At 60.8% G+C, this 22,605-nt stretch overlaps 1 protein-coding gene across 1 annotated transcript; it reads right to left on the bottom strand.

Annotated features, from left to right (window-relative positions):
• Positions 1-3,046: 3,046 nt before the first annotated feature.
• FIGNL2 (fidgetin like 2) lies at positions 3,047-22,038 on the bottom strand. The gene is made up of 2 exons (XM_064474219.1): positions 21,869-22,038; positions 3,047-7,436 (listed from the first exon to the last, which is right to left on the bottom strand). The coding sequence occupies exon 2, from the start codon at positions 7,423-7,425 to the stop codon at positions 5,224-5,226; it is 2,202 nt and encodes a 733-aa protein (XP_064330289.1). The 5' UTR covers positions 7,426-7,436; positions 21,869-22,038; the 3' UTR covers positions 3,047-5,223.
• Between the last annotated feature and the right edge of the window lie 567 nt (positions 22,039-22,605).

Genomic DNA, 22,605 nt, shown 5'->3' with positions numbered 1-22,605 from the left:
CCTGGTGGGAGAAGCAGCACCGACCACACGGTCCCAGATGGCTTTTGCCAGCCCCATCGTGTTCAACTTTGCACCGATGACAAGGATTTTTAACCCTAAGGATGCCAGATTTCAGGACTAACACCACTGCTGCCCCTCTGGAAACGCTCCTGCCCACCCTCGCTGCCAAAAGATTTGGGAGCACCTTGCAGGGAGGTCTAGGCAGCACCGGGAGAGCCCATGGGGGAGCCGGGACCATCCCTCGGGTCTCCTCAGGAGGAAAACGCAGTCAGGGCAGAGGCACCAGGCTGCCGGGGAAGGAGGAAAGGCCTGTGCGTGTCCCACCATCCCGGCGAAGGGGCCAAGCGGCACGTGTGGCCGGGCTGGGGAGGAATGCCAGGAATGCCGGCACCATTACGCCAGCGTGTCCCGCACAGGACTTGGCCTGGATTTGGGGAGAGCAGGCAGGTTTCACAAGTTTTCTGGAATTGAGTCTCCGAAAGGTCAGAGTCCAGCTGCAAATTCATTTTAATAACCTGAGATGCTGGGAAGCGCCTGCCTTGCCTCCCTGTGCCGGCACATCCCAGCCAGGGCCAGCCCGTGGGCAAGGCTGGCGTTGTCCCAGGCGGGGTAACCAGCTCGGATGCTGCGGCGACCCCGGGCGAGGGGCTCCCCATCCCCATCATCCCGCTGCCACGGGGCTTTGCTCACAGGTGGAGACCCCGCGCCGGCCGCCGCCGGGCCAAGAGGCCCCTCAAAGCCAAGCCTGGCCCGGTGCTGCCCGCGGCGAGCCCCAAACCTCGCCCCGGCACCGCGGCGAGCCCCAAACCTCGCCCCGGCACCGCGGGGCCGAGCAAAGCGACGCGGCGAAGCGCAAGCAGCGGCCGCGGGGCTCGGGAGCGGGGACGCGCACGGCGTCCCGTGCAGCAGGTGGAGAGGAGCCGAGCCGCCCTTTGCTGGAGGGGGAGGAGGAGGAGGAGGGAGCCTTCCTCCCGTTTCCCCAGCTCGTGACTCCGCAGCCCTTCCACCAAGTAATTTATTCATAGCGCAGTAACCTCAGGGGTCCCGATAAAAGGCCGGAGCTGCCGCATTGTTCCGGACGCGCCAGCGCCGGCACAAAGGCTCCGGGCTCCGTGGCCGGGGATGCCACCGCGCCCCCTCCCATGCGGGGGGCTTCGGCGCCCGATTCCTCGCCCTCCCACCCACTGAATCACCCTGAAGCCGCCACACTAATTGCCACAATTATTTCTGCTCTGGGCCGCAGGGCCCCTCTCCAGCGGGCCGCTATCGCCAATGGGCTTAACCCGGAGCTGGGGGCGGAGGCAGAGCCCGGGGGGAGAGCGGGGGGTGCCTTTACCGGCCCGGCCGAGGGGCTTGAGAAGACACACAAACCAGCAGCCGTGGGCTGGGAGCTGCTTCTCCCCTCGCTTCTACTCGTAACAGCGGCAAAAGGCAAAAAACTCCACCGCTGTGGCGCGGCCAGGGGCCCGCCGGGATGGAGGGAGGCAGCTGCGGTCCCCGGCGTCCCCTCCCGTGGGGACACGCGACAGCGGCGGGGCAGAGCTCGGCCCCGCGCCTGCGGCGGGGCTACGGGGGCGCCGGCAGGCTTGGGCGGCTGCGGGCCCGCGGCGGGGGAGGCGGGGAACGGGGCGGGGGGGCATCGGGAACCGGGGGGCGGGGGGGCATCGGCAGCCGGGGGCCGGGGGGGGGCATGGGCAGCCGGGGGGCGGGGGGGGGGCATGGGCAGCCGGGGGGCGGGGGGGGGCATGGGCAGCCGGGGGGCGGGGGGGGGGCATGGGCAGCCGGGGGGCGGGGGGGCGTCGGCAGCCGGGGGGCGGGGGGGGGGCATGGGCAGCCGGGGGGCGGGGGGGGGGCATGGGCAGCCGGGGGGAGCATCGGCAGCCGGGGGGCGGGGGGGGCGTCGGGAACCGGGGGGCGGGGGGGGGCATGGGCAGGGGTCCCCCACTGCACGCTCCCAGCGATGCCGATCGCAGCCGTCGCCGCAGCCGCGCGGGCCCCAGCTGGAGCCAAGCGCCTCACTCGGCATCGCCCCCCCCCACACCTCGGAAGCTACCCCGGTCATGGAGGAGCTGATTAACTGAATTAATTGATTTCAGGATACAAAATTGTCCAAGCATATAACTTAGCACACCAAAAAACCCAGGATGAAGATGCCACAAGCCTCCAGATAAATGAATACCACGTAATTCACGAGTTATATCAAACTTTGAGAAATAAATGGTGGGAGAGCAGCAAAGCTCGATACAAGTAGTTCAGCTTTAAAAAGCCGAAAATCCGACCCAGCTGACAGAGAAAATAAACGCAGACCCAACCCGAGGCCAGCCCAGGCTCCCCAGAGCAAAGCTCGCAGCCAGGCAGCGCAGGCACCCCCCGGCCCCCCTTCACCCCCCGCCGCCCCTCGTACCTGCAGGCGCTGGATGGGCCCTCGCCGGCAGCAGCCAAACCTGCCTCAGCCCCCCATGACCCCCCAGGACCTGTGGGGGGGCCTTTCCAGCAGGGACCCCCCCTCAGGGGACCTCAGTGCCCACTGACCCAGGCAGCTCCTCCCGCTGCCTCTGCCCTAATGAGGGATGGGCACACCTGGACCCCCCCACCCCTCATGAGGGATGGGCACACCTGGACCCCCCACCCCCTAATGAGGGATGGGGCACACCTGGACCCCCCACCCCCTAATGAGGGATGGGGCACATTTGGAGCCCCCCAAAACTCTAACGAGGATATGGGGCACACCTGGACCCCCCCAACATCCTAACAAGGGGATGGGGCACACCTGGACCCCCCCAACACCTTAATGGGGGGACACACCTGGACCCACACACTATGCCTAATGGGGGGGGGGCTGAGGCTCTGCCCTTCCCCTGGCTGCAATACCCCCCCTTTAATGCCCCCTCCCCATGCCCCACTACCCCTACAACATCCCCCAAGTCCCTCCTGCCCCCTGCTATAACCTCCCCCCCATGTACCAGCACCCCCCGGGGCTGAAACAGCCTGGGGGGGGGCGAGGGCTGGGAGAAGGCACGGCAGGCTCTCAGCCAGGCATTCGTGTAATCTCTTTAATACTGTGTAATACTTTTCTTTTTAAAATACAGCATTTCTTGAGGTAGACCATTACAGTTCAAAAGCATTTCTTTCTCAGACATTAATAAGACATGAATTAAATACTTTCATGTACAATATGTTGCAAAATGAGGTAGAAATGGTTACAGAGAGTGTACAAAGTCAAATATGATAATAATAATAATAAAAAGTCTTCAGGAACCCAGTACCACTTTTTTTTGGGGGGGGGGGGGGGGGAGGCGTCTGCCGCGGTAATGCCCTTTGCACGCAGGCAGTGCCTGCCCGCGCCCGCTGAAACGGGAAACTGCAAAAAAAAAAAACCCCAAACCTGGGAAAACGTCCCCAAACTGGCAGACGCCGCGCTCCTGCAGCGGGGGTGGGGGGGAGCCCCCCCCAAGGGTGCATCCCCAGACCCTGAGGTGATGGGGGGGCTGCTCTGAGCAGCGGCCGGTGCCGGTGGGCGGCAGCGGAGCAGCTGCCTCCCCCCCCGTACAATATATAGCTCTAAAAAAAAACCAAAAAAAAATTAATATTTTTTTTAATTGGACACCCCCCCGCGCGGCGACGCGAGGCGGATGGGGGGGGTCAGCTGGACGTGCAGTAGGGTCACGCTCTGTGCCACGCAGCTTTGCATCTGCAAGAGCGGGGGGAGCCGCGTCCTGACCCCAGCAGCCGCCGCAGCCCGGCCCCCCGGGATGGAGCGGGGGGCAAAGAGCCCCCGGGGCAAAACCCACCACCACGCTCGGCCTGCCAGACTTATCCTTTTTTTTTTGGTGGGAAGTGATTTCCCCAAACTTTGCAGCCACCGCCAGCCTCTGCCGGGGCTTCTCGGTGTTCAGAGGCGGCAGCGGCAGTGGGAAGCCAAAAATCCCTGATTTCGGGCGAAAAGGGAGCGGCACACCCCCGCAGCGGCATCGACGCCGGCAGCCTCCCCGGCAAAGCACGGGTGGCCCCCGCGGCCCCATCCCCAGTGCAGAAACGGCACCGGGAGGAGGGTCCCCCCGGCCCCAGCCCCGCACGGGGGGGGGTGTCCCCCCGCACCCCCAGTCCCCGGCCCCGCGATGCGGCGCGCGATGCTGGAGGATGACGGACCCAGCCTGGCCCCAAAAGTGGTGCTAACGACAGCTTCCAAACTACGGCACTAATACTCTTTCCGTTGAAGACACGTTACTCCACCAAACGCTACAATAACAATGTTAAAAAAAAAAAAAAATTAAAATAAAATTATGGCATAATATACGTGAAAAGCACCCAAAATACATTCAACTTTCATCTTTGTAACAGCTTCAAGTTTTTTTTCTTTTCTTTCTTCCTTCTTTCTGTCACCCTTTTTGGAAGCAAATGCGCGAGGCAGCTTTGTTCCAGGTCTGAAAACTCTTAAAAATCTCTTTTTCCTTTTCTGAGAAGATAAAAAGAGCTTTTAAAAACACATTCTTTTTTTTTTTTTTCTGAGGTAATTCTTTTCCTGAGTAGTTAAAAAGAAAAAAAAAAACCAAACAAAAAAATACTACATACCTTACAAAAATAAAAACCCAAGTCTAGTATATTAAACAATCTACAGCATTTTACTCCAAAACCCCCTGGTTTTGTGTCCCCCCGCCCGCTCCCCCCCTCCCCGATGAAGGACATCGCCGCCGGGCTGCTCGTGCCACGTGCGAAGGGGCTGCTTTGCTCAAAAGACGCCCGAGGTATTTCTGTTAGGAACAATCAAAGCAATCAACAAAAATAATAATAATCGAGCCTCTGGATCGACGGGGGAGCTCGTGCATCCGACGCCGGAGAGCCGGATGCTGAGGTGCCCCCGGCCCCGCTCGCTGCGTCGCTGGTCCAGGGACGGATGAACGGGAAAATAATAAATAGGTTATCCTGAGTTCAGTGAGCGACGGCTTCCGAAAAACCAAGGAGAGGAAAAGCCCAGCCGAGCCCGAAATAGTAAAGAAGAGGTACGTCGTGCTGCCGTCGGGGCTGTCCGGGGGTCTCCTGCACTTCAGGAGGAGGGGGGTCCGGCCCCGGCGCGGCTCTGGGGGAGAACCGGAGCCCCCGCAGACCCCAGCCCGGCCCCTCCAAACCCTGCGTTCGTCAGCCAAGTCCCACAGCCGGCCCCGAAACCTCGGGCCGGGGCGAAGGGCCCGCTCCCGCACCCCCCGTCCCCCCGACGCCGCGCCGTCAGTGCCTGGTGCCGTACATTTTATCCCACTCCAGGAACAAGTCCAGCTCCTTCTGGGAGGCGGCGGGGCGGACCTTGCAGAACGCCTTCTCAAAGTCCTGGTAGGAGGTGGGCTGGATCTGGCCCGGCAAACCGTGCAGCGTGGTGGCCCCGGCGTGCTGGCAGAGCTGGACCAGCTCGCTGCCCGAGAAGCTCTCCGTGTGCTGCACCAGGGAGGCCATCTCCCGCTCGCTCAGGCAGGAGCTCTGCTGAGCCAGGGCGTGATGGAGGATCTGCCGCCGGGCGATGCTGTCCGGCGGGGAGATGTAGAACCGCTTGGCGAAGCGGCGGTGGGAAGCTTCGTCCATGCTGCCAGGCCGGGAGGTGGTCCCGATGACGACCACGTTCTGCTCGGATGAGGTAGCCACGTTGTCCAGGTAGGAGAGGAGCTGGGACTTTAGGTTGCTCACCTGGCTGCCGTCCTCGCCAGCCCGGGCCACCAGCAAGGACTCGGCCTCGGTGATGAGCACCACCGCGGGCTGCCGGCAGCTGGCCACGAAGAAGACGGTCTGCAGGATCTTCTCGGCTTCGGCTTTCCAGGTGGAGAGCAGGGTCGTCCCACTGAGCTTCAGCAAGGTGGAGCCCAGCTGGGTGGAGATGCACCGGCTCAGCAGGGTCTTCCCCGTGCCGCGGGGACCAAAGAGCAGGACGGTTCGGGGTGGCCGGCTCGCCCCGGTGTAGGCGCCGGGACGCAGGATGGGCCACACCAGCTCCTCCTCGATGGTGGCCTTCACGGAGACCTGCCCGGCGATGTCCGTCCACTGCACGGGCGGGCCCCGCTCCACGATCTTGGTGTTCACCAGCTCCAAGACCAGAGGGTCGACGTTCTTGGGCTGCTCCTCCACCGGCGGGCTGCCAAAGACCGGCGCTTTGGGGGGCAGCCGCAGCGGGAAGGGGGGTCCCGGCTCGGCCGCCCGCTCCCCGTTGGCGAGGGGGGGGCTGAACTTCTCGAAGGGCTCTGCCGGCCGCAGCGGAGCATCCCCAGCGCCGTAGGGCGGCGAGACCATACTCTTCATCGGCTGCCCGCTGTACTTGCCGGCATGTTCCTCGGCGCTCCCGGCTCCCGCGGGCCGCTTCCCGGGCTTGAAGGCCACCTGGGGGGACTCGGCACTGCCACCGAACCCGTTGCCCCGGCACTCGCCGTTGTCCGACATGGGGTAGGGGGACTTTGGCTGCTCGTAGCTGTATTTCCTATATCTGCCCTCCCCCTCATCCTCCCCACCAGAGATGTCAAAAGCCTTCCTCTTCAGGGCGCCCGCTGCCTCGGTGCCGAGGGGCGGCACGGCCAGCGGGGCCAAGCCGGCGCCCTGGTAGCCGTAGCCGGGGACCCCGGGCGGGCGGGCGGGGGGCGGCGGGGCCGGGATGGGGGTGGGCGCCGCGATGCCGGAGGGCAGGTAGGAGGCGGAGGGATGGGGCGGGTGGATGGTCCCGTAGCCCGGCTGTGGCGGGTAGCTGCCGGCGGCGTAGTTGTACATGGGGCCGGAGGAGCCGTAGCCCGGCACCAGGGCGGGCGAGGGGTGCGGGGGCTGCAGGAGCCCCGAGCCGTGGAGGGAGGGGGGGTGCGGTGGGGGGAGCGCTGCCGCCGGCTGGGTGCAGTAGCCGGAGGGCAAGTAGGTGCCACCGTAGCCTGAGGGGTACTCCTGAGATGACCCGAGCCCGCCGGAGCTGGCGGCAGCTCCTCCGCAGGAATTACCGGGGTACATGGGGTCGGCGAGGTTGGCGGAGACCACGGGGGAGCCGCCGAGCCCGATGGCCCCGCCGCTGGGGGGGACGGCGGGTGGCACCACCCCCTTGGCGCCGGGGAGGCCATCGTGGATGGGGGTCAGGGGGTAGGCACCATCGGAGCCGTGCGCCACCGGCCAGGGCTCCCCGTCCCCCTTCTGCCCGTTAACCGGCCCGAAGGCTCCATCCCCGTAGCCGCTCAGCGCCGGGCGCTCGTAGGGCGCGTCCAGCACCCCCGAGTACTTCTCGGCGTACCTCTTGAGGAGGTTGGAGGCGGTGAGCGCGGAGATGTCGTCGTTGGCCCAGGCGTAGTTGAAGCGCTGGCGGGTGCTGGGGTAGAGGTCGGACTTGTGGGCTGGCGAGGAGGTGGTGGAGGAGACGTCGAGGTGCTGCTCCGGCCACTGGTTCAGGGACTGGGCATGCTCTGGTGACCAGTGCATCTTCGACAGACCTGCAGGGGACAGGACAGCACGGGGTGAGAGCAGCGACACAGCGACGGCACCTCTCTGCATTGGGGATCTCCAAAAAACAGCCCTGCTGCCCTGTCCTTCCGAGCCGCTTTGCACCTCCTGACTGCAAACGTGTGTCCTCAGTTATGCTCGTGCTCTAAATTTTCTGTGAAAAAATTCCCTTTGACCACCACCAGCGCTAGTATCCCCCGGGAACGGCAACCACAAGCACTCCAGCGAACCCAGACGGCTCAAGTTTTGACGGTCACATCATCCAACTGAATAAAATAGTCACGTTATCAAACCATGGCAAGCCAAGGCGACACAAACGGCGCAGCCCCCCCGTGCTGCCGGCAGCACCGCGGTGCCGAGCATGGCCACACACAGCCGGAGGACAGCCCTGGGATGCCCCTCCTGGAGCAGAGTGTAGTTATAATATTATAAATATAATGCATATTATATTAATGGCATATCAATAGCGTGCAGCCAGGTGGCTGGGGAGGCAGGGGCTGCATTGCACACACGCACGCACGCCCCTGTACGGGGGAAGCAGCTCTTCACCCCGGGCTGAGCACAAGCCTTTGCCGGCATCCCTTCGCTCACCCCCCTGGCATCGGTGCCGGTACCGACGGGCTGCCCGTGGCCCCACCAGAACAATTTCCCCGGCAAAGGGGAAGATAGAAACGCCACGGCCGTGTCCGGACCCAGCCCTGCCCTGGGGCTGCCGGGGCGGCGGGTGGGAAATGCACCCCGGGGGGGCTCTGCAGGACCTGCCCACCGGCTGATGCTGCGTCACCATCCCCCCCGCATCCCTGTCACCCCACAGCTCCACATCATGGGGGTGCCGAGGTCGGCCTCACCCTCTCTTGCTCCAGCCCCTAACACCAGGTAGCTCCCAGTGCCCGCGGAGGGCAGCGGCAGTGTCCCCCCACAGCCACCCCCGGTGCGGGTCCCCCCCGTTCCCCCCACCCTTATGCCCAAAGCCCTGGGGAACGGCTAAAGCAGGAGCCGGGAGGGGACCTCGTGCACCATTCACTCGCCTCTCTCAGCCTTTAAGCCACTTTGTGACCACAGCACAATTAGATTACTTAATGCTTTAATTGACTTATATGGCATTTGTACTTCCACTTTGGATATCAAACTTACACAAGAGGATTTAAATGGCGGCTTTGCGTGGCTTTATCCGGCATCCTCCCTGCATTTACTGGCCATTATTAAAGTGCTCCCGATAGATAAACGTTCAGACAGAGACAGCCACGACAGCCTGCGGGAAAGGGCCCTTTTTAATGAACACAAAGGAGAGCGCTGCCCAAGAAACCTGCGCTCCTGCAGCAGATTTTCCGTACGTGGGGTCTGGCTGGGCGGAGAAGGATGGGGGGGGGGCCTTCCTTGCCTGTGAGCCAAGGGCGTTGAGAAGCTATTAATGGGGGAAAAAATGAGGGTTCGGATGACTCCATGAGGAATAAGGCGTTTTTAAGCTAAAACCCACAACTTTTTTCTGAAGGCACTAAAGCACCAGGTGTTCCCACCCTTGCTCAGACCACTGCGCAGCGGTGCACGGTGTGCTGCAGGTGCAGACCGCAGCTGCTTCTGTCCCCGTCCCCCCCCCGAAATACAGACTGCAAATGGCCGGGGCTCAGGGCAGGAGGGAAGGGGTTTGGGGGGCGGCCGGTTGCTCCAGCAGCTGCCATCGCACGGGGCTCGGCGTGGAGCGGCACGGCAGGAAGGAGGTGCCACCACCATGGCCGGCAAATCCCAGCGGCGTTTCCAGGCTCTTTCTCCTGCAGCCGAGGAGCAGCCGCCCTCGCCAGCGGCACCGTCACCCTCACCCATCCCTCCTGGAGAAGGGAGGGCCTGGCAGCCCAACCGACTCGACATCTGTCTTCTCCAGCAATGCAGCACCTTGATTTCGGAGGACGATACACCCCGAGGACACGCACAAACCCTGCATGACAATGGTGATTTCTCCGAGGAGCGCCCAGCTTTTCCCCACAGCAGGACCAACACCAGCGCCCGAAGGCGGCTGCTCCGATGCCAGCTAAAAACTGATGTCTACAAACAAACCCGGTGACGGGAATTGCTTTTCTAAGAGCCTGCAAGAGGGTGGCCAACGCCGCAGCGTGCAGCTGGAAGCTCACCATCACGGTGCGGGCCGGGGCTGCTCCTCCAGCCTCGTCCCGGAGCACCGGGACCGTGCAAAATGGCAAAGCTGCTGCAAGAAAAGGGGCAGGGGGATGCACGGGCACAGGTTTGCACGAGCGCTGCTGCCACCAAAGCAAACCCGAGCGCGAAAAGGACCGGGAAGCGAACCCGCCTCCATCCGACCCCTTTAAAGACGCGATGGGTTTGGGAGAAGAAAAGCCAAAACCCCCCGGAAAGCCCCATCGCACCCTGGAAAACCAGGCAGAGGGGGAGGGCTGGCGGGCAGGGAGAAGTTGTCAGGGGTTTGAAATGGGACGTGAATGAGGCGGCGGAGCGGGACAGATGTTTCAATGCTCCCCTTGGCAGTGTGAGAAAATTACTGTCCAGTGACCAAATGGCCGGGCCGGTTCCCACCCTCGCTGCTGCCCATTATCCCCAGCGCAAGACAAAGGCGGCCAGGGGGGGCTGGGCAGGGGAGAATCCTATTGTTCCCGCCCGCCCTAATTATGGAAATCTTGTTAATCTATTCAGCAGCGACTCTGAACTGGGCTTTTGTTCGGGGGCTCTTTAGCGGGGCGCACCGCCGAGGGTGTCCAACAGCTCCGTGCTGGCGATGGGGTGCGCTCCCTCCCGCCGCCGCCCCCACCCCGGGAAAAGCTCTCGCCGGGGGATTTCAGGCACAGCCACGAGGCTGCGGGGACGCGGGGCTGCCCCGAGCAGCGTCCCGGCGCGGGCCGTCTTGGTTGGGGCACAAATATCTCATCCACAGCCCTCGTACGCTGAGCATGCCAGCAGGCGTGTACGTGTATTTTATCTGCTCCGGTGCCAGCCACACGTACACGCACCCGGCGCTAATGCTGGTGCGTCAAAACTCACAGCAAAACCTACGCAGGCGAGTACAGAGGTGACCCACAGGCAGCATATGCTGACGGCTGCAGCAATCCAGCATCCCTAGGGGGCAAGGAGAAGGTTGGAATGGATTTGGAGGGCAAAGGAGAGGGAGCACGCAAAAGCAAACGAGGATGCACTACAGCCAGGGTTTAAACCCAGCCGAGCAGCCAGGACCCCGCAGGAGGTCACCCCAGAAGCAGCCCGCACCAGCAGAGCGTAGCCCCGCAGTTGCAAGCGCTGGATGTGCCTCCACGTCCCCGTGGACAGCCCTTGCTGCTCTGCAGAAGCATCCCAGCCCTCGCGAGGGAGCAGACGCTGCCGCCCTTCGGCTCCCGGTGCATGAACAAGCCGAAGCGCTGCCTCCGCGATGCTTTGCCCGTACTGCCGCCGCCTTGCTGGTTCAAACGCTGGCGGCTCCTTTCTCTGCAGAGCTGCCAGCTTGAAGGATTTATGCCTTTTTTGAAAGACGTTGAGCAGCTTCGTTATCCCTGCAATCACCCGCAGCAGCGCAGCCCATTGCCATCGGTTTCCCGGACAGGGAGAGCCCGTCCCGGCTCCATGGGCTTCCCCAGTTCCCAGGTTTTTCGTTCTCCGATGTGCAAACTTCGGCCCCAGAGGGAGCAAACCTGGATGCTGGGAGTCCCATTTCACAGCCCAGCCTTCACCGAGACTTCTCATATCAGGGATGTTGTGAACGATGGATCTTCTGTGCTGGATTTTGCTACCAGCACGCGAAGGTGGGTCCAGCCCAGGACCTGGACCGAGCACCCACAGCACAAACGCAGGCTCACATCAATGCAACTCCTGCGCCGAAGCTTCGCTGCTGCAGCTGGGTTTGTGGCACTGAGGGGTATCTGCGACCGCGCAGAGATGCTCCAGGTCTTGCAGCAGCCGCAGTGATGTGCTCAAGGCTAAAGGCAAGCTAGGAAAAATAGGCAGGAGGAAAGAAGAGAATTTCTCAAGTCTGCCCAATGAATGGGAGGCAGGGGAATGACTTTTCCTTCTTTCAAATGTGCCATTTCCTGATGATCTTTTCGGCTTCTGCTCCCAGGAGCTCGTCCTGGGCTGGGGCTCGTCCCTGCCTCCTAAGAACAGCGCAGGCAAAGTGCAACAGCGAGTCAAATCGCAGCTATAAATGAGATTTATAACCCATGCAGATACTCCGTTTACACTCACTGTGGATCTGAGGGTTGCGGCAATGTTTCTGAAATGTTTTAGCATTAATCCTGTAGCTTATAGCAACATTTCTGCACGTTGATACACACATTTAAGCTAGATACCGGTCACCGCTAGTAAATCCCCACACAGCAGGTCCAGAATAGGCACAACCGCCCGCCAGTGATTTACACCGGTGGCAGAGCCGGTCTCAAAGCCAGGACCAGGGCAAGCAGAGCACAAATCCACGCTTACAGCTGACATAACCCAAGCGCAGCACCGGGCAGCGTTTGCAAGGGGTGAGACGTTTAAATCCCCCAGCCCTCCCCTGCGGGCCGAGGCCGGGCAGCCGGGGTTTTGGCACGCTGCCGGAGCGCAAACATCAAATTTTCCAAGGCAAATTTGGGTTGTTTGGCAGATCCGTCGGGGAGCTGCGTTTCTTTGTCCACCACATTCCCAGTCCCCTCCTCAGCAGTGCCGACAAAGCGAAGGATGGTATTGCAATCAGAGCAGGGTCAATGTACATATGTTAAAAGGATTTAGGCTAACTCCCACCGTGCCCTCTCCCCACCCCCAGGAGAAACAACCTCCACCCTGGCCGGCGCAAGCCGAAGGCTCCAGCGTCCGCTCTGTCCACTCATATATCAAGTGCAGAGCAGCTGGACACCAGCACGGACCGGGAGTGACCAACGGGCCATCGCCCATCTGTGCTGCTCCAGCACCCGGCCAGCAAATGAAAAATTAATATGGATCCGCTCAGCCTGGCAGCAGCTGAGCATCACCCATCTGTCACGGCGAGAGGGGAAACTCTCGGATAAATGTCACCGGGACGAAACTGTACCCGGCGCATGGCCCTGGGAATCCCCAGATCAAGGGGATATGGCAATAAAATCCAGATATTATTAATAACGAGCTGATGCAATTTCTGGATTTGAGGAATCTTGCGCCATGTTTCAATATAAGATGGACGGGAGAAAAAGGAGCAATAATAGGGACCTAAAAAAAGTGGAAAAAAATCAGCCCCTTCCTTGCAATTTGTATTTTTCTTAACGTCGCTGGTCTCCAGGTCCCGTGGGCCACTCAGGCCTGCTGGGATCTGGGCTTCAGCCTTGCACCCACCGCCACGAACACGGGACAAAACTGCTGAACTACTTGTTTGGGTCTAGAAAACACTGGAAGGTGGGACCCCCCCCAACTCCTCCCACACCACCGGCACACTCCCTCCAGTGCTTCGAAGAGGAACATTAACCCCAAAAGATTAATTCTTGCATCAATCCATCACCGTCTTGCCCACGCCCTGCCACGGGAGTGCCTCGGCGTGTGCCAAGCGTGGCTGCCTCCAACGGCACTCCCGCTCCCGGCCACGCCGCCGCTTCCCCTCCAGCAGACGCTCTCCTGCCGCGATGCCGCGGGACCTCGTCTGCCCTAGGACGTCCCCTGGGGCAACGCTCCGGCGGTGCCCGCCACCAGACCGCTGCTTGGGGGACGGTTCTCAGGTAGGAAGGAGGTTTTTAGCAAGAGCATCACTGAATATTCAGGTCATCAAAGTCCACCGCCCCTCAAGGTCAACTCGGGGCAGATGCTCAAGGTGCACGAGAAACCTCAGCACACCCCGGAGAAGGGTGCCACGGCCCATGGGTGCCGCTCAGATCCCTGTCGAGACTGAAGCCCGTCACCGAAATTTCGTTCCTTGATGCTGGACGAGCTCCCCAGGGCCTGGGGTTGGACCTGGCCCATTTTCGGAGGATTACATGAGAGAGGAAAATCCATTTCTAATCAGCAGAACCATTTCCCCAAACAGACGTGGCCACATAGAAAGGTCGGGAGGTCGAACGGACCCAATTTGCATGCAATCTGCATAACAAAGGCGAAGCCAGCCAGGGTGGCGAGCGTACCCCGAAGCCCCCGGCCCCACCACTGGTCCCACCAGTGCAGGACTTCACCTCCTGCCTCTGCCCCCGACCCGTGGCGAGGCCGGAGGACGCGGCGAGGTGAGGACGTTGCTTCTCCCGACTGGGCTGCAAGCCTGCGCTTGGCGGGGACGTGACCACGGCCAACTCCTCCTCAGGCCCATCTAGAAACCCGGCACGTGAAACCACCTGCAGCGACTTTGGCTGTGCAGATGCGTATTCACACGGTCTACAGGGGGGTGCAGAGGAATGTTCTGAAGGCATCTTTATACCGTCTCCGTCTCTGCTCCCACAGAAGGCGCTTGGCCGTGGCTGCCAGCAAACAGAGGGGAGCTGCTCTGAACAACTCCTTGTCCTGGCCTCGCTCCATTCAAAATCACTTGTTGAAACCCAACTCACCACATCCCCCCTGAGAGGGACTGTCTGACCCCACCTGAACCCCCAGAAGGAGGATTTGGGGGGCCATGCTCTTCTGATGGCCCCTGCCAGCCCCCAGCCAGACAGCGGCCGGGCGACCTGTGATGTGCAGTTTAAATATGATGTCGGTGGCCTGGAGTGTGCGACCCCTGGACTCTCCACTACAACAGCGTGAGAAGAAGCAAAGCCAATGCTGAGCCTGGCTGCTGGACGGCTGCTGCACCCCGGGGAGAACCGGGTCTGATCCACACCCAGCGCTGCACACGCCTCGGGGAGACGCTGTGGGTGGGGGGGTCTACGAACCCTGATACACACATAAACCCCAGGAGGCTGAAAACAATTTTAAATTACTTATTTTTCCAAGAAGAAAGCATTGCTGTTACATTTCATCTTCCCACAAGCACTTGGATGAAGGTCATTAAACGCAGGAGATGCTCTGCAGCTCAGGACGGAGCCTAGGGACCCGGCACCCCCCACCCCTGCCCAAGCCCTCTCCTCCCAGGGTGTTTTTCCCGATGAAGCTCCAGTAATGAACAGCCCCGGGGCCAAAAGCCAAGGCAGGAGCCACCAGCCCCTGGTCTATCTTCTCCAACATCTGGCCTTGGGCAGGGGTCAGTGGCGGGAGCGGCGGCGGACGCGGGAACTGGGCTAAAACAGGGAGATAATTTGCCCCGTGCACTAGAGCCTGTCCGCAGCGGTGGCAGCAACGCTCCAGCTCATCTCCTCCGCGGAATGAATCAATCTTAATTAACTCTAATTCTGGGGAGCCTCCCAGCCCCATCCAGCACCGCGCAACGCGGTTGTATTTTCCGCCTCGGTGCCCTGCCCGGCAGCATGCTCCCCGGGGAGCTGAGCAAAAACTCCTCTTTTCCTTCATTTCTGCATCTCCTTTCTCGCGGTCCCTGTGCGTCCCCGTCACCCGCCCTGCGGGATGACGGACCCCATCCCCTGTGGACCACCTCCCCTGCCCTCGGCACCCGCAGCTTCACTGTCCCCGGCCAGCCCCGCCGGAGCTGGGCTGGGGGAGGCCTCTCTCGGTGGCTTTTGTTTTCACAAGCCTTTTGACTCGCGGATTCTTTTTTAAACACCGCCTCAGCAGCCTGAAAAGCCCAGCTCCCTCCTGCACTCCATTCACTAATGGATTTTCCAGAAGTTCCCTTTTTTTGGCTTCTTTCTTTGCTGACACTGCTGCCCCCCCATCCACGCCCGGGGCTGCAGCTCCCCTCTGCCGTACGCCTGTGCTTGCACGGATGGACGGACGGACCCTTACGCTGGGGACCCGCGTGCCACGCTCGGAGCAGCCGCCCCTACGGCTCCCACCTTCTGCGCCCCGGGAGCTTGCACAGATACGTGGCTATTATAAGCCAGTTATAATTATATAGCATTATCCAGCACAGGGTGCGGACGTCTCAACCTGCTACGGGGTTGCAGCTCAAAGGAAAATAAAGGTTGAAGAATAATAAGGTGGCAGCAGCGTCGGGGTGAAGGCACTGCTGGGAAATCGGGGCGAAGTTTGGTGCCGGGCTGGCTCTGTGCAACAGCCTATCGATCGGGGCAGCGCCGCTCCTGTCTCCTAGAGCTAATCCTACAGCAGAAATAATTCATTTTCCTCCCTTTTCAGCAGCCACTCATTAAAAAGTAATCACCTTGTAGGAGGAGGATATGAACAGCCCAAGGTCAGATCCGTAATGACGTTATTTCTGGAGCGTGTACCTGGCACGTCCAGCGGCCACGCCGTGACCCCAGCCCTGCCCGCGCGGAGCCGGCAGCTTCGGCCCCACGGCCGGGCCCTGCCTCGCTGCTCGGCTGGTGGCGATTAACACGCAAATGGAAAAAAAAAATCTCTTTAAACTAGCAGATATTCACTTCTGTGAGCGCTGCCTGCCAGCGTCCGTGACCGAGCAGCCAGGTCACGCTGCACGGGTGTTGCTCCCCTCGGCCCCAAGCACCCACAACACCTAAGGTGGAAAATAGGAGCAATGCTTCAAAAGGTATCTTTTAAATCTCATTATTTGGCGGCATCTCCAATAAATCTCCAGATGTCCAGCTGCTGATTGATTTTTACATTGCTGGGACTCCACTGCAGCTGCTAAAACCTGTTTTTCTAAGAGTGTGAAGCTGCAAAGCGTAACATAAAGAAGCGTCACCGTGTCCCCGTCAGCGGCACACGGAGAGCCGGCACCGCGGCACCGCGGCGTGCTCTCAGGCTGCCACAAAACCATCCCGGGCACGACGTCCTGCCCATCGCTGATCCACCCGGGGGATCGGGGTGCAGCCCCAGGGCGTTCCCAGCAGGGAGAGCGCGGGCTCAGAGCCGTCGCCCCATCCCTGCGGCACAGCCAAGGGCTGCCAGGCCTAGCAAAGTCCAACCTGCTCGCGGCATGTCGGCATCTTGGCGGATTTATGCTTGCAACACGTGGCCTAATCCAGCGTTTGGAGGGAGGAGGAGGCGATGCTCTGGGAAGTGGGCAGAGTGCAGGGCTGGGGACGTAGCATGGGGGATGGGGAGGCAGGACTGGGCCGGTTCCAGGGATTTGGCAATGCCAGATTTAGCCAAACTATGGGAAGACAGCTACGGCGATGCCCGATTGGGTATGGAAACCCCCACGCCTAAACCCTTCCTGGTTACACCAACAGCGGGGATGCAGCTGCATGCACAGCTCCCTGCTGCCTCGCCACGTGGGGCTGGGTCAGCTGGGGAGCCCGGCGTCCCCCCACCGACAGCACAAGGTGCCGGGCACGTGGGACACCCCAAGCAGGGCAACCTGCCCTCCCACGGCGGGACGTGCAGGACAAGCCCTTCAAAACACACTCAACCTCTCTAACCTCCCGTGCACAGCACAGCCTCGCAGCACGTCACCCCTGGCCTTTAATTACACATTTCTGCAGCCATTAGTCCTCTCGCCATCAATTACACCCACATTATCCTGCTCCGGGAGGCAGCAGGATGCAGGGAGCAGAGTCAAGTGCTTTGCAGGCTCTTTCCAAAGGAAAGAAACAGCCTCCGATGGGAACGTCCCTTCGCCGTGGCAGGGCCAAGGCGGCAGACAAAGCAGCCCGGCAGCCGGTCCCGCTGCTCTTCAGAAGCCTAAAGCAACGCCGAGAAAGATTAATCACAGGGAGAGGACCCGGGCTCCAGCGTCCCCTGATGCCACGAGTCCCCTCCAGCTCGGTGCCGCCGCTGCACCTCTCATCTATTTACACAGCAACGTCTTTGTGAGGAGCAGGCTCCTCTTCTGAGTGCGGCCGGGGCAGGGAAAGGGGTACTTATTCAGCTATTATTCAGCTTTTTTTTTGTAGGCAAGACAAGTGTGGGTTAAAGTGCAATTTGTCTTGACATTAGTTTTCACTTTCTTGGGGGGGGAAAAGAAAAAAAAGTGGCTCTTTTCTCTTTTGAGGGAAAACACTCGCCTGGGTACCACACGCCCAGCATCCCACGCCAGGGCGCGCCCCAGCATCCCCGTCCAGGGAGAGGGGCCCCGGGCACCACCACAACACGGGCCATGGTGGCATCGCTGTAATTAAACATGCCTGATTTGTCCACAATTAACTTCTCCATCCTCAGGAGAAAGAGCCAGGAAGAAAACCTTTACTTTGCGTCCTCTCCTGCTCTCAACTATAAGTCGGCAGCATCTGCGAGGCCTTGGCCCGGTTTATTAGGGCCCCCATAAAGATCAGGGGTTGCTGATAAGCGACCCAAAGCATGCACCACTGGAGGAAAAATTGTGCTAGCGATCTGTACAATTTAACCAACATTAACTTCAGCTGATGACAGGCCACAAGGCCAGGAGAGAGATTTTACAACACCCTCGTTACACAGCAAAATAAACTTTGCTGCGAAGAGCCGGTGCTGACTTTAAACTCTTGCTCCCTTTACGAGGAGACCCGAGCCCAGAGCTGCCGAGGCCCCGCCGGCCCCGCGCAGGGCTGCTGGGCAGCGCAAATGAAGACGGGGGCTCACGGAGGAGAAGCAGCACCACGATCCTGCTCAGGGTTCAGAGCATGAGGGAGAAAAGCGGGGAGAGCCCTTCCCATCACCCCAGAGCACGAGGACAAGCCGAGTCCAAAGGAAAAACCAGCAGGAAAATGTATCACGGCGGCAACTCGCGGCGGCACATCCTTGCCGAGGGATAAACTGCTTCTCGGGACTGGGACTTGCCAGGGCTGGCACTGGGAAGAACTGGTTTATTCCTTGCTCGGCTGCTGATCCGGCAATGGGAATCTTCCTGCTTAATGCTAATAAAGCCCGATTTAGTCCAAACGGCTTCCTTTGATCGGGAGCTGGGTGCTGCCGGTGGCACGTGTGTCCCCTGGGACGAGAGCGCCGCACACCCGGTGACACACGCGAGTGACGGCGCAGCACCAGCAGCACCAGCAGCACCAGCAGCACCAGCAGCAGGGACGAGCTTTCTGGAGCCAGAGCACCACCACGTTACTAACCACGTGCATTAACCAGCCCACCCCTCCACACCCCTAAAAGGAAGAAAAACATCTTTATTTTGCTAAAAAGCTGTAAGAGGAGGACCCGCCTCGCCAGCGCCCGAGCTGGGGCTGTTTGCTGGAGCAGGGAGTGGAGGAAGGGAGCGTGCCGAGCTAATGAGATGCCCGGAGCCACGAGAATTAAGCTTTCCTGCACGCTGCAAAATTCCAGCTGACATTTGGCCAGATGCGATGGGATCTGCCCCAGGACGACAAGAGGAGCCTCCCCGACGGCCCTGTCAAACGGCAAAGCTCCGCTTCCAGCCATATAATCACTGGACCTCAAAAAATATAACAGAAACGTGTTTACAATGGCATAAACGCAAGGGTCAGTGTCGCGCAAGGGTCACTGTCGCTTCTCTAGATGCATTAATGTCATCTGTGGGGAAATTCCCTTTAGGAACCCTCGCTAAATCCGGTGCCCCCGCATCTGCTGCCATAAACTGTGGCTTGAGGGATTTCTCCTTCCCTACACACAACCCATCTCCTTCCAGCTGCAGGGACGAAAGCAGGGAGGTGCAGAAACCCCAAACCATCAGAAAAGCAGAGACAGAAGGGAAGAAAGGAGAATTTTTGGCTGTTTGAAGAAAAATCTGGCGTTTCTACCCTCGGGAATAACTAGGAGGATGCAAAATTAATTGATATGAATGAAGTCCGCGGCATCTGCCGATGCCGGCGAGGCACGGCACACACTTCCAGACTCCTTCCAGGAATTTTTTGCATCAGGCTGGAGACGCCGGCGTGACGGAGGGGACGATGTGCCGTGCGGAATCGTTCCATTCCTTCCAATCCGCTGGCGCTGTTGCAGGATGCGATGCCGGCTTTGGAGGCGAACCCTCCCAGAGGCTTTTGTGTTTACTTTTTCCGCGGGGGAAGGAGGAGGTGAATTAAGTGACCCGATGGCCACTCCCTTGGCCTAAGGTTAGGCCCTCGCATCTGTATTTGGGCACCCAAACTAACCGCCTTTTTCTTTTTTTTTTCCCCCAGCGGCTACTGAAATGCCCTGGAGCGGACGATGGACGTGGGGTGAGGGCTCAAAACTTTCAGCCCACTTTCTCAGACGCCTCGATAACAGCCCTGGGAGCAGCTCGAATGGGGGATTTGGGAAAACCACGGCCCCTGCTTGTGTCAGTCTGTACAAACAAGCAAAGCGGCATCGGGATCATCTCCTGGCCATCGACCTCCTCCCTCAATAAAGGCAAACGGCGCCTCAGCTGCACCGGGGGAGAAGCCCGTCGCTGCCCGGAGGCGGGAGTCTATGAACGCAGACACGCTGGTTTCTTCAATAACTGCTTTCTGTATTTCAGAGCATCCGCGGAAACCCGCTTTGGAGATTTCTCAGCATTTATTCCACGTTTTAACTTGGGGAATTAGCTCTGACGGGACTCACGGGGAGAGGTTTGGGTTACGGGACAGCGTCAAACCAGCACCAAACCTGAGATGCTGTTAAAGCCCCAACCCAGACCTCAGAGGGGAGAAAAAGGCCGGGGGAAAGGGAGGGAGGAGAAAACACCAGCTCCAGATAAGCAATTGTTAACATGATCCATATGGTACACAACTTGCCTTTCTGTTTAACCAAAATGATAATGGCAAAAGGGAAGAATGCGGCGGGGGCTCCGCGGGAGAACAAAGGCGGCTGCGAAACCCTTCCCCGCTCCGGGGAAAACGGATTGTGAGCGGGGAGAGCCCGCGGCTGCTCCCCCCGGGGCCCGGCGCCCCGAAACCCAGCCGGCTCGCTCCTTCTCCTCCGCGAAAGCTTTGCAGCTAAAGCACGGAGCCGGGAGTGAAACTGCAGCTGTCGGCAATAAAATTTTTTAAAAATATATATCTGACAAGTATTAACAGGGATGTTTTCATAATCAATAATAAACTTTAAATGCGAGCTGCGGCTCAGGACCAGCACTGATGTAAACACCAAGCCCATTCCTCTCAGATCTGGGATGAATTCAGCCCTGGGTGTTTATGTTATTGCAGGACCCTGCGGCTTTCCGAGGAACACAATACAGTACATGCCATTCATTATCCCCAGCAGTCCCCCAAGAGAAAATGTCAACACACTTCTGCTAAAGAGAGCTAAAACAAATGTTTAATGTGATAAACAACTCCTGGGCCTCAGCCCCCGCAGAAATGTTTAATTCAGAACCACCTCTAAGAACAAACAGGCTCCGGGGCCGCACGCTGGCATCCAGGAACGGCAAACGCGGCTCCCTGTCATCGCCGGCCGCGCGCCGGAGCGGCGACCCAGCTGGTGGGGCGCGCGTTGGAAGGAAACCGGGGGAAAAACCTCAGCAATTCCCACGCAGGGGATCAGTAAATCAATTCTGAGCCATTATTATTGTATTCACGCACCCTCCAGAGAGAGCAGGCATCCAAAAAAACATGCGCGCACCCAAGTTCTCTTATGAATTCAATTCAGCACATTCGCACCCCTGAAATCAGTTTGTTGCAAAACTGGGATCCAATTAATGTTCATTTTTGCGATCCCAGAGTGAAACTAGGAATGATGTAAACCAGCACACGGTGTCTCTGAAACCAGGAGAATTGACGCTGGAGGACACAGTACAAAGCTATTTAATAACCTTTCTGGGTTTTTTCCCCAAGTGCCTTTTGTCCCCAGAGTGGAAAAAGCACTCTCAAAGAAAAGAAAAACAAAAGGCCCTTTGGGGCAAATCTCCTAATTAAAAAACGCCATCGGCTCCTCAACGCCACGACTGTTTTGAAGGCGAGCGCTCCAGCGTGCGCTTGACGTGCGACAGCGGCCAAGGGGAGCGCGCATTGTTCCTGGGTGGTGGGTGGGTGGGTGGGAGAGTGGATGGGTGGGTGGGTGGGTGGGTGGGAGAGTGGATGGATGGGTGGGTGATTGGTTGGGTGGATGGATGGGTGGACGGATGGATGGGTGGTTGGGTGGATGGGTGGTTGGGTGGTTGGGTGGATGGGTGGATGGGTGGATGGGTGGATGAGTGGGTGGATGAGTGGGTGGATGAGTGGGTGGGTGGATGAGTGGGTGGGTGGGTGGGCAGACGGTCCCCCTGCCGTGAGCACCCCTCCGGGCGTGGGAGCTGCCCGCTGCGCTCCCCGGGCGGGCTCCCGGCCGAGCAGGCTCATGTCATGAGCACGTTTGCCCTGGGCTCCCTGCACCCTTTTTTGGGGAAAGGAGGGAGAGGAGAGAGGCAAAGGCCAAGGCGGCGGGGGATGCCCCGGCCCCCGGGAGGGGTTGGGTTACCGGGAGCACCAGCCCCCCGCGGCCCCTCCGCCGCGCCCCGCAGCCCCGATCCGGCTGCTGCTCCCTAAAACCCGGGCTCGGCGGCTCGCGGGCGGGCGGGAGCCGCCTCCTCCTCCTCCTTCTCCTCCTCCTCCTCCTCCTCCTCCTCCTCCTCCGCCTCCCGGAGCGGGGCATCCCCGCAGCGCCCCCCCGGCCGCCCCCCCGGCCCCGCACTCACCTCCTCATGCCGGCGGGCCCTAGCGCAGCCCGGCGGCGGGCGGCCGTGCGGGGCGCCGCATCCTGCCGCTGCCGCCCGGACAATGCGGGGCGGCGCGGCGGCCCGCGGGCGGCGGGGGCTGGGGCCGGCGCTGGGGCTGGGGCTGGGGCCGGGGCCGGGGCCGGGGCCGGTCCCCGCCCGCCGCCCACGGCCCGCCCCTGCGCCGCGGCGGGGCGGAGCGGGGCGGAGCGGGGCGGGGGGCGGCGGAGCGGAGCGGGGCGGTGCGGGGCGGCCCCCCGGCCGCGGCGGGGGCGGGCGGGAGGAGGCGGCGGCGGCCCCGCCGGGAGCGCGGCGATGGGGCCGGCACGGCCTCCGCTCCGGCCCCGCTGCCCGGCCGGGGCCGGACCGCCACAAAGGCGGAGCGGGGGAGCGGGCGGCCCAGACCCCGCGTCGCGGCATCCCCGTGCCCAGGCACCCCGACCCCCAGGGACCCAGCATCCCAGTGCTCAGGCACCCTGACCCCCAGGGACCCAGCATCCCCAGTGCTCAGGCACCCTGACCCCCAGGGACCCAGCATCCCAGTGCCCAGGCACCCCGACCCCCAGGGACCCAGCATCCCTGTGCCCATTCACCCATGCACCACAGCATCCCAGTGCCCAGGCACCCCGACCCCCAGGGACCCAGCATCCCCATGCCCAGGCACCCCTCCACCACAGCGTCCCAGTGCCCAGGCACCCTGACCCCCAGGGACCCAGCAT

Source organism: Phalacrocorax carbo, chromosome 27, assembly GCF_963921805.1.
Source record: "Phalacrocorax carbo chromosome 27, bPhaCar2.1, whole genome shotgun sequence".
NCBI lineage: Eukaryota > Metazoa > Chordata > Aves > Suliformes > Phalacrocoracidae > Phalacrocorax > Phalacrocorax carbo.
Note: the sequence above shows the minus strand (reverse complement) of the source record. Positions and strands in the feature narration are given on the sequence as shown.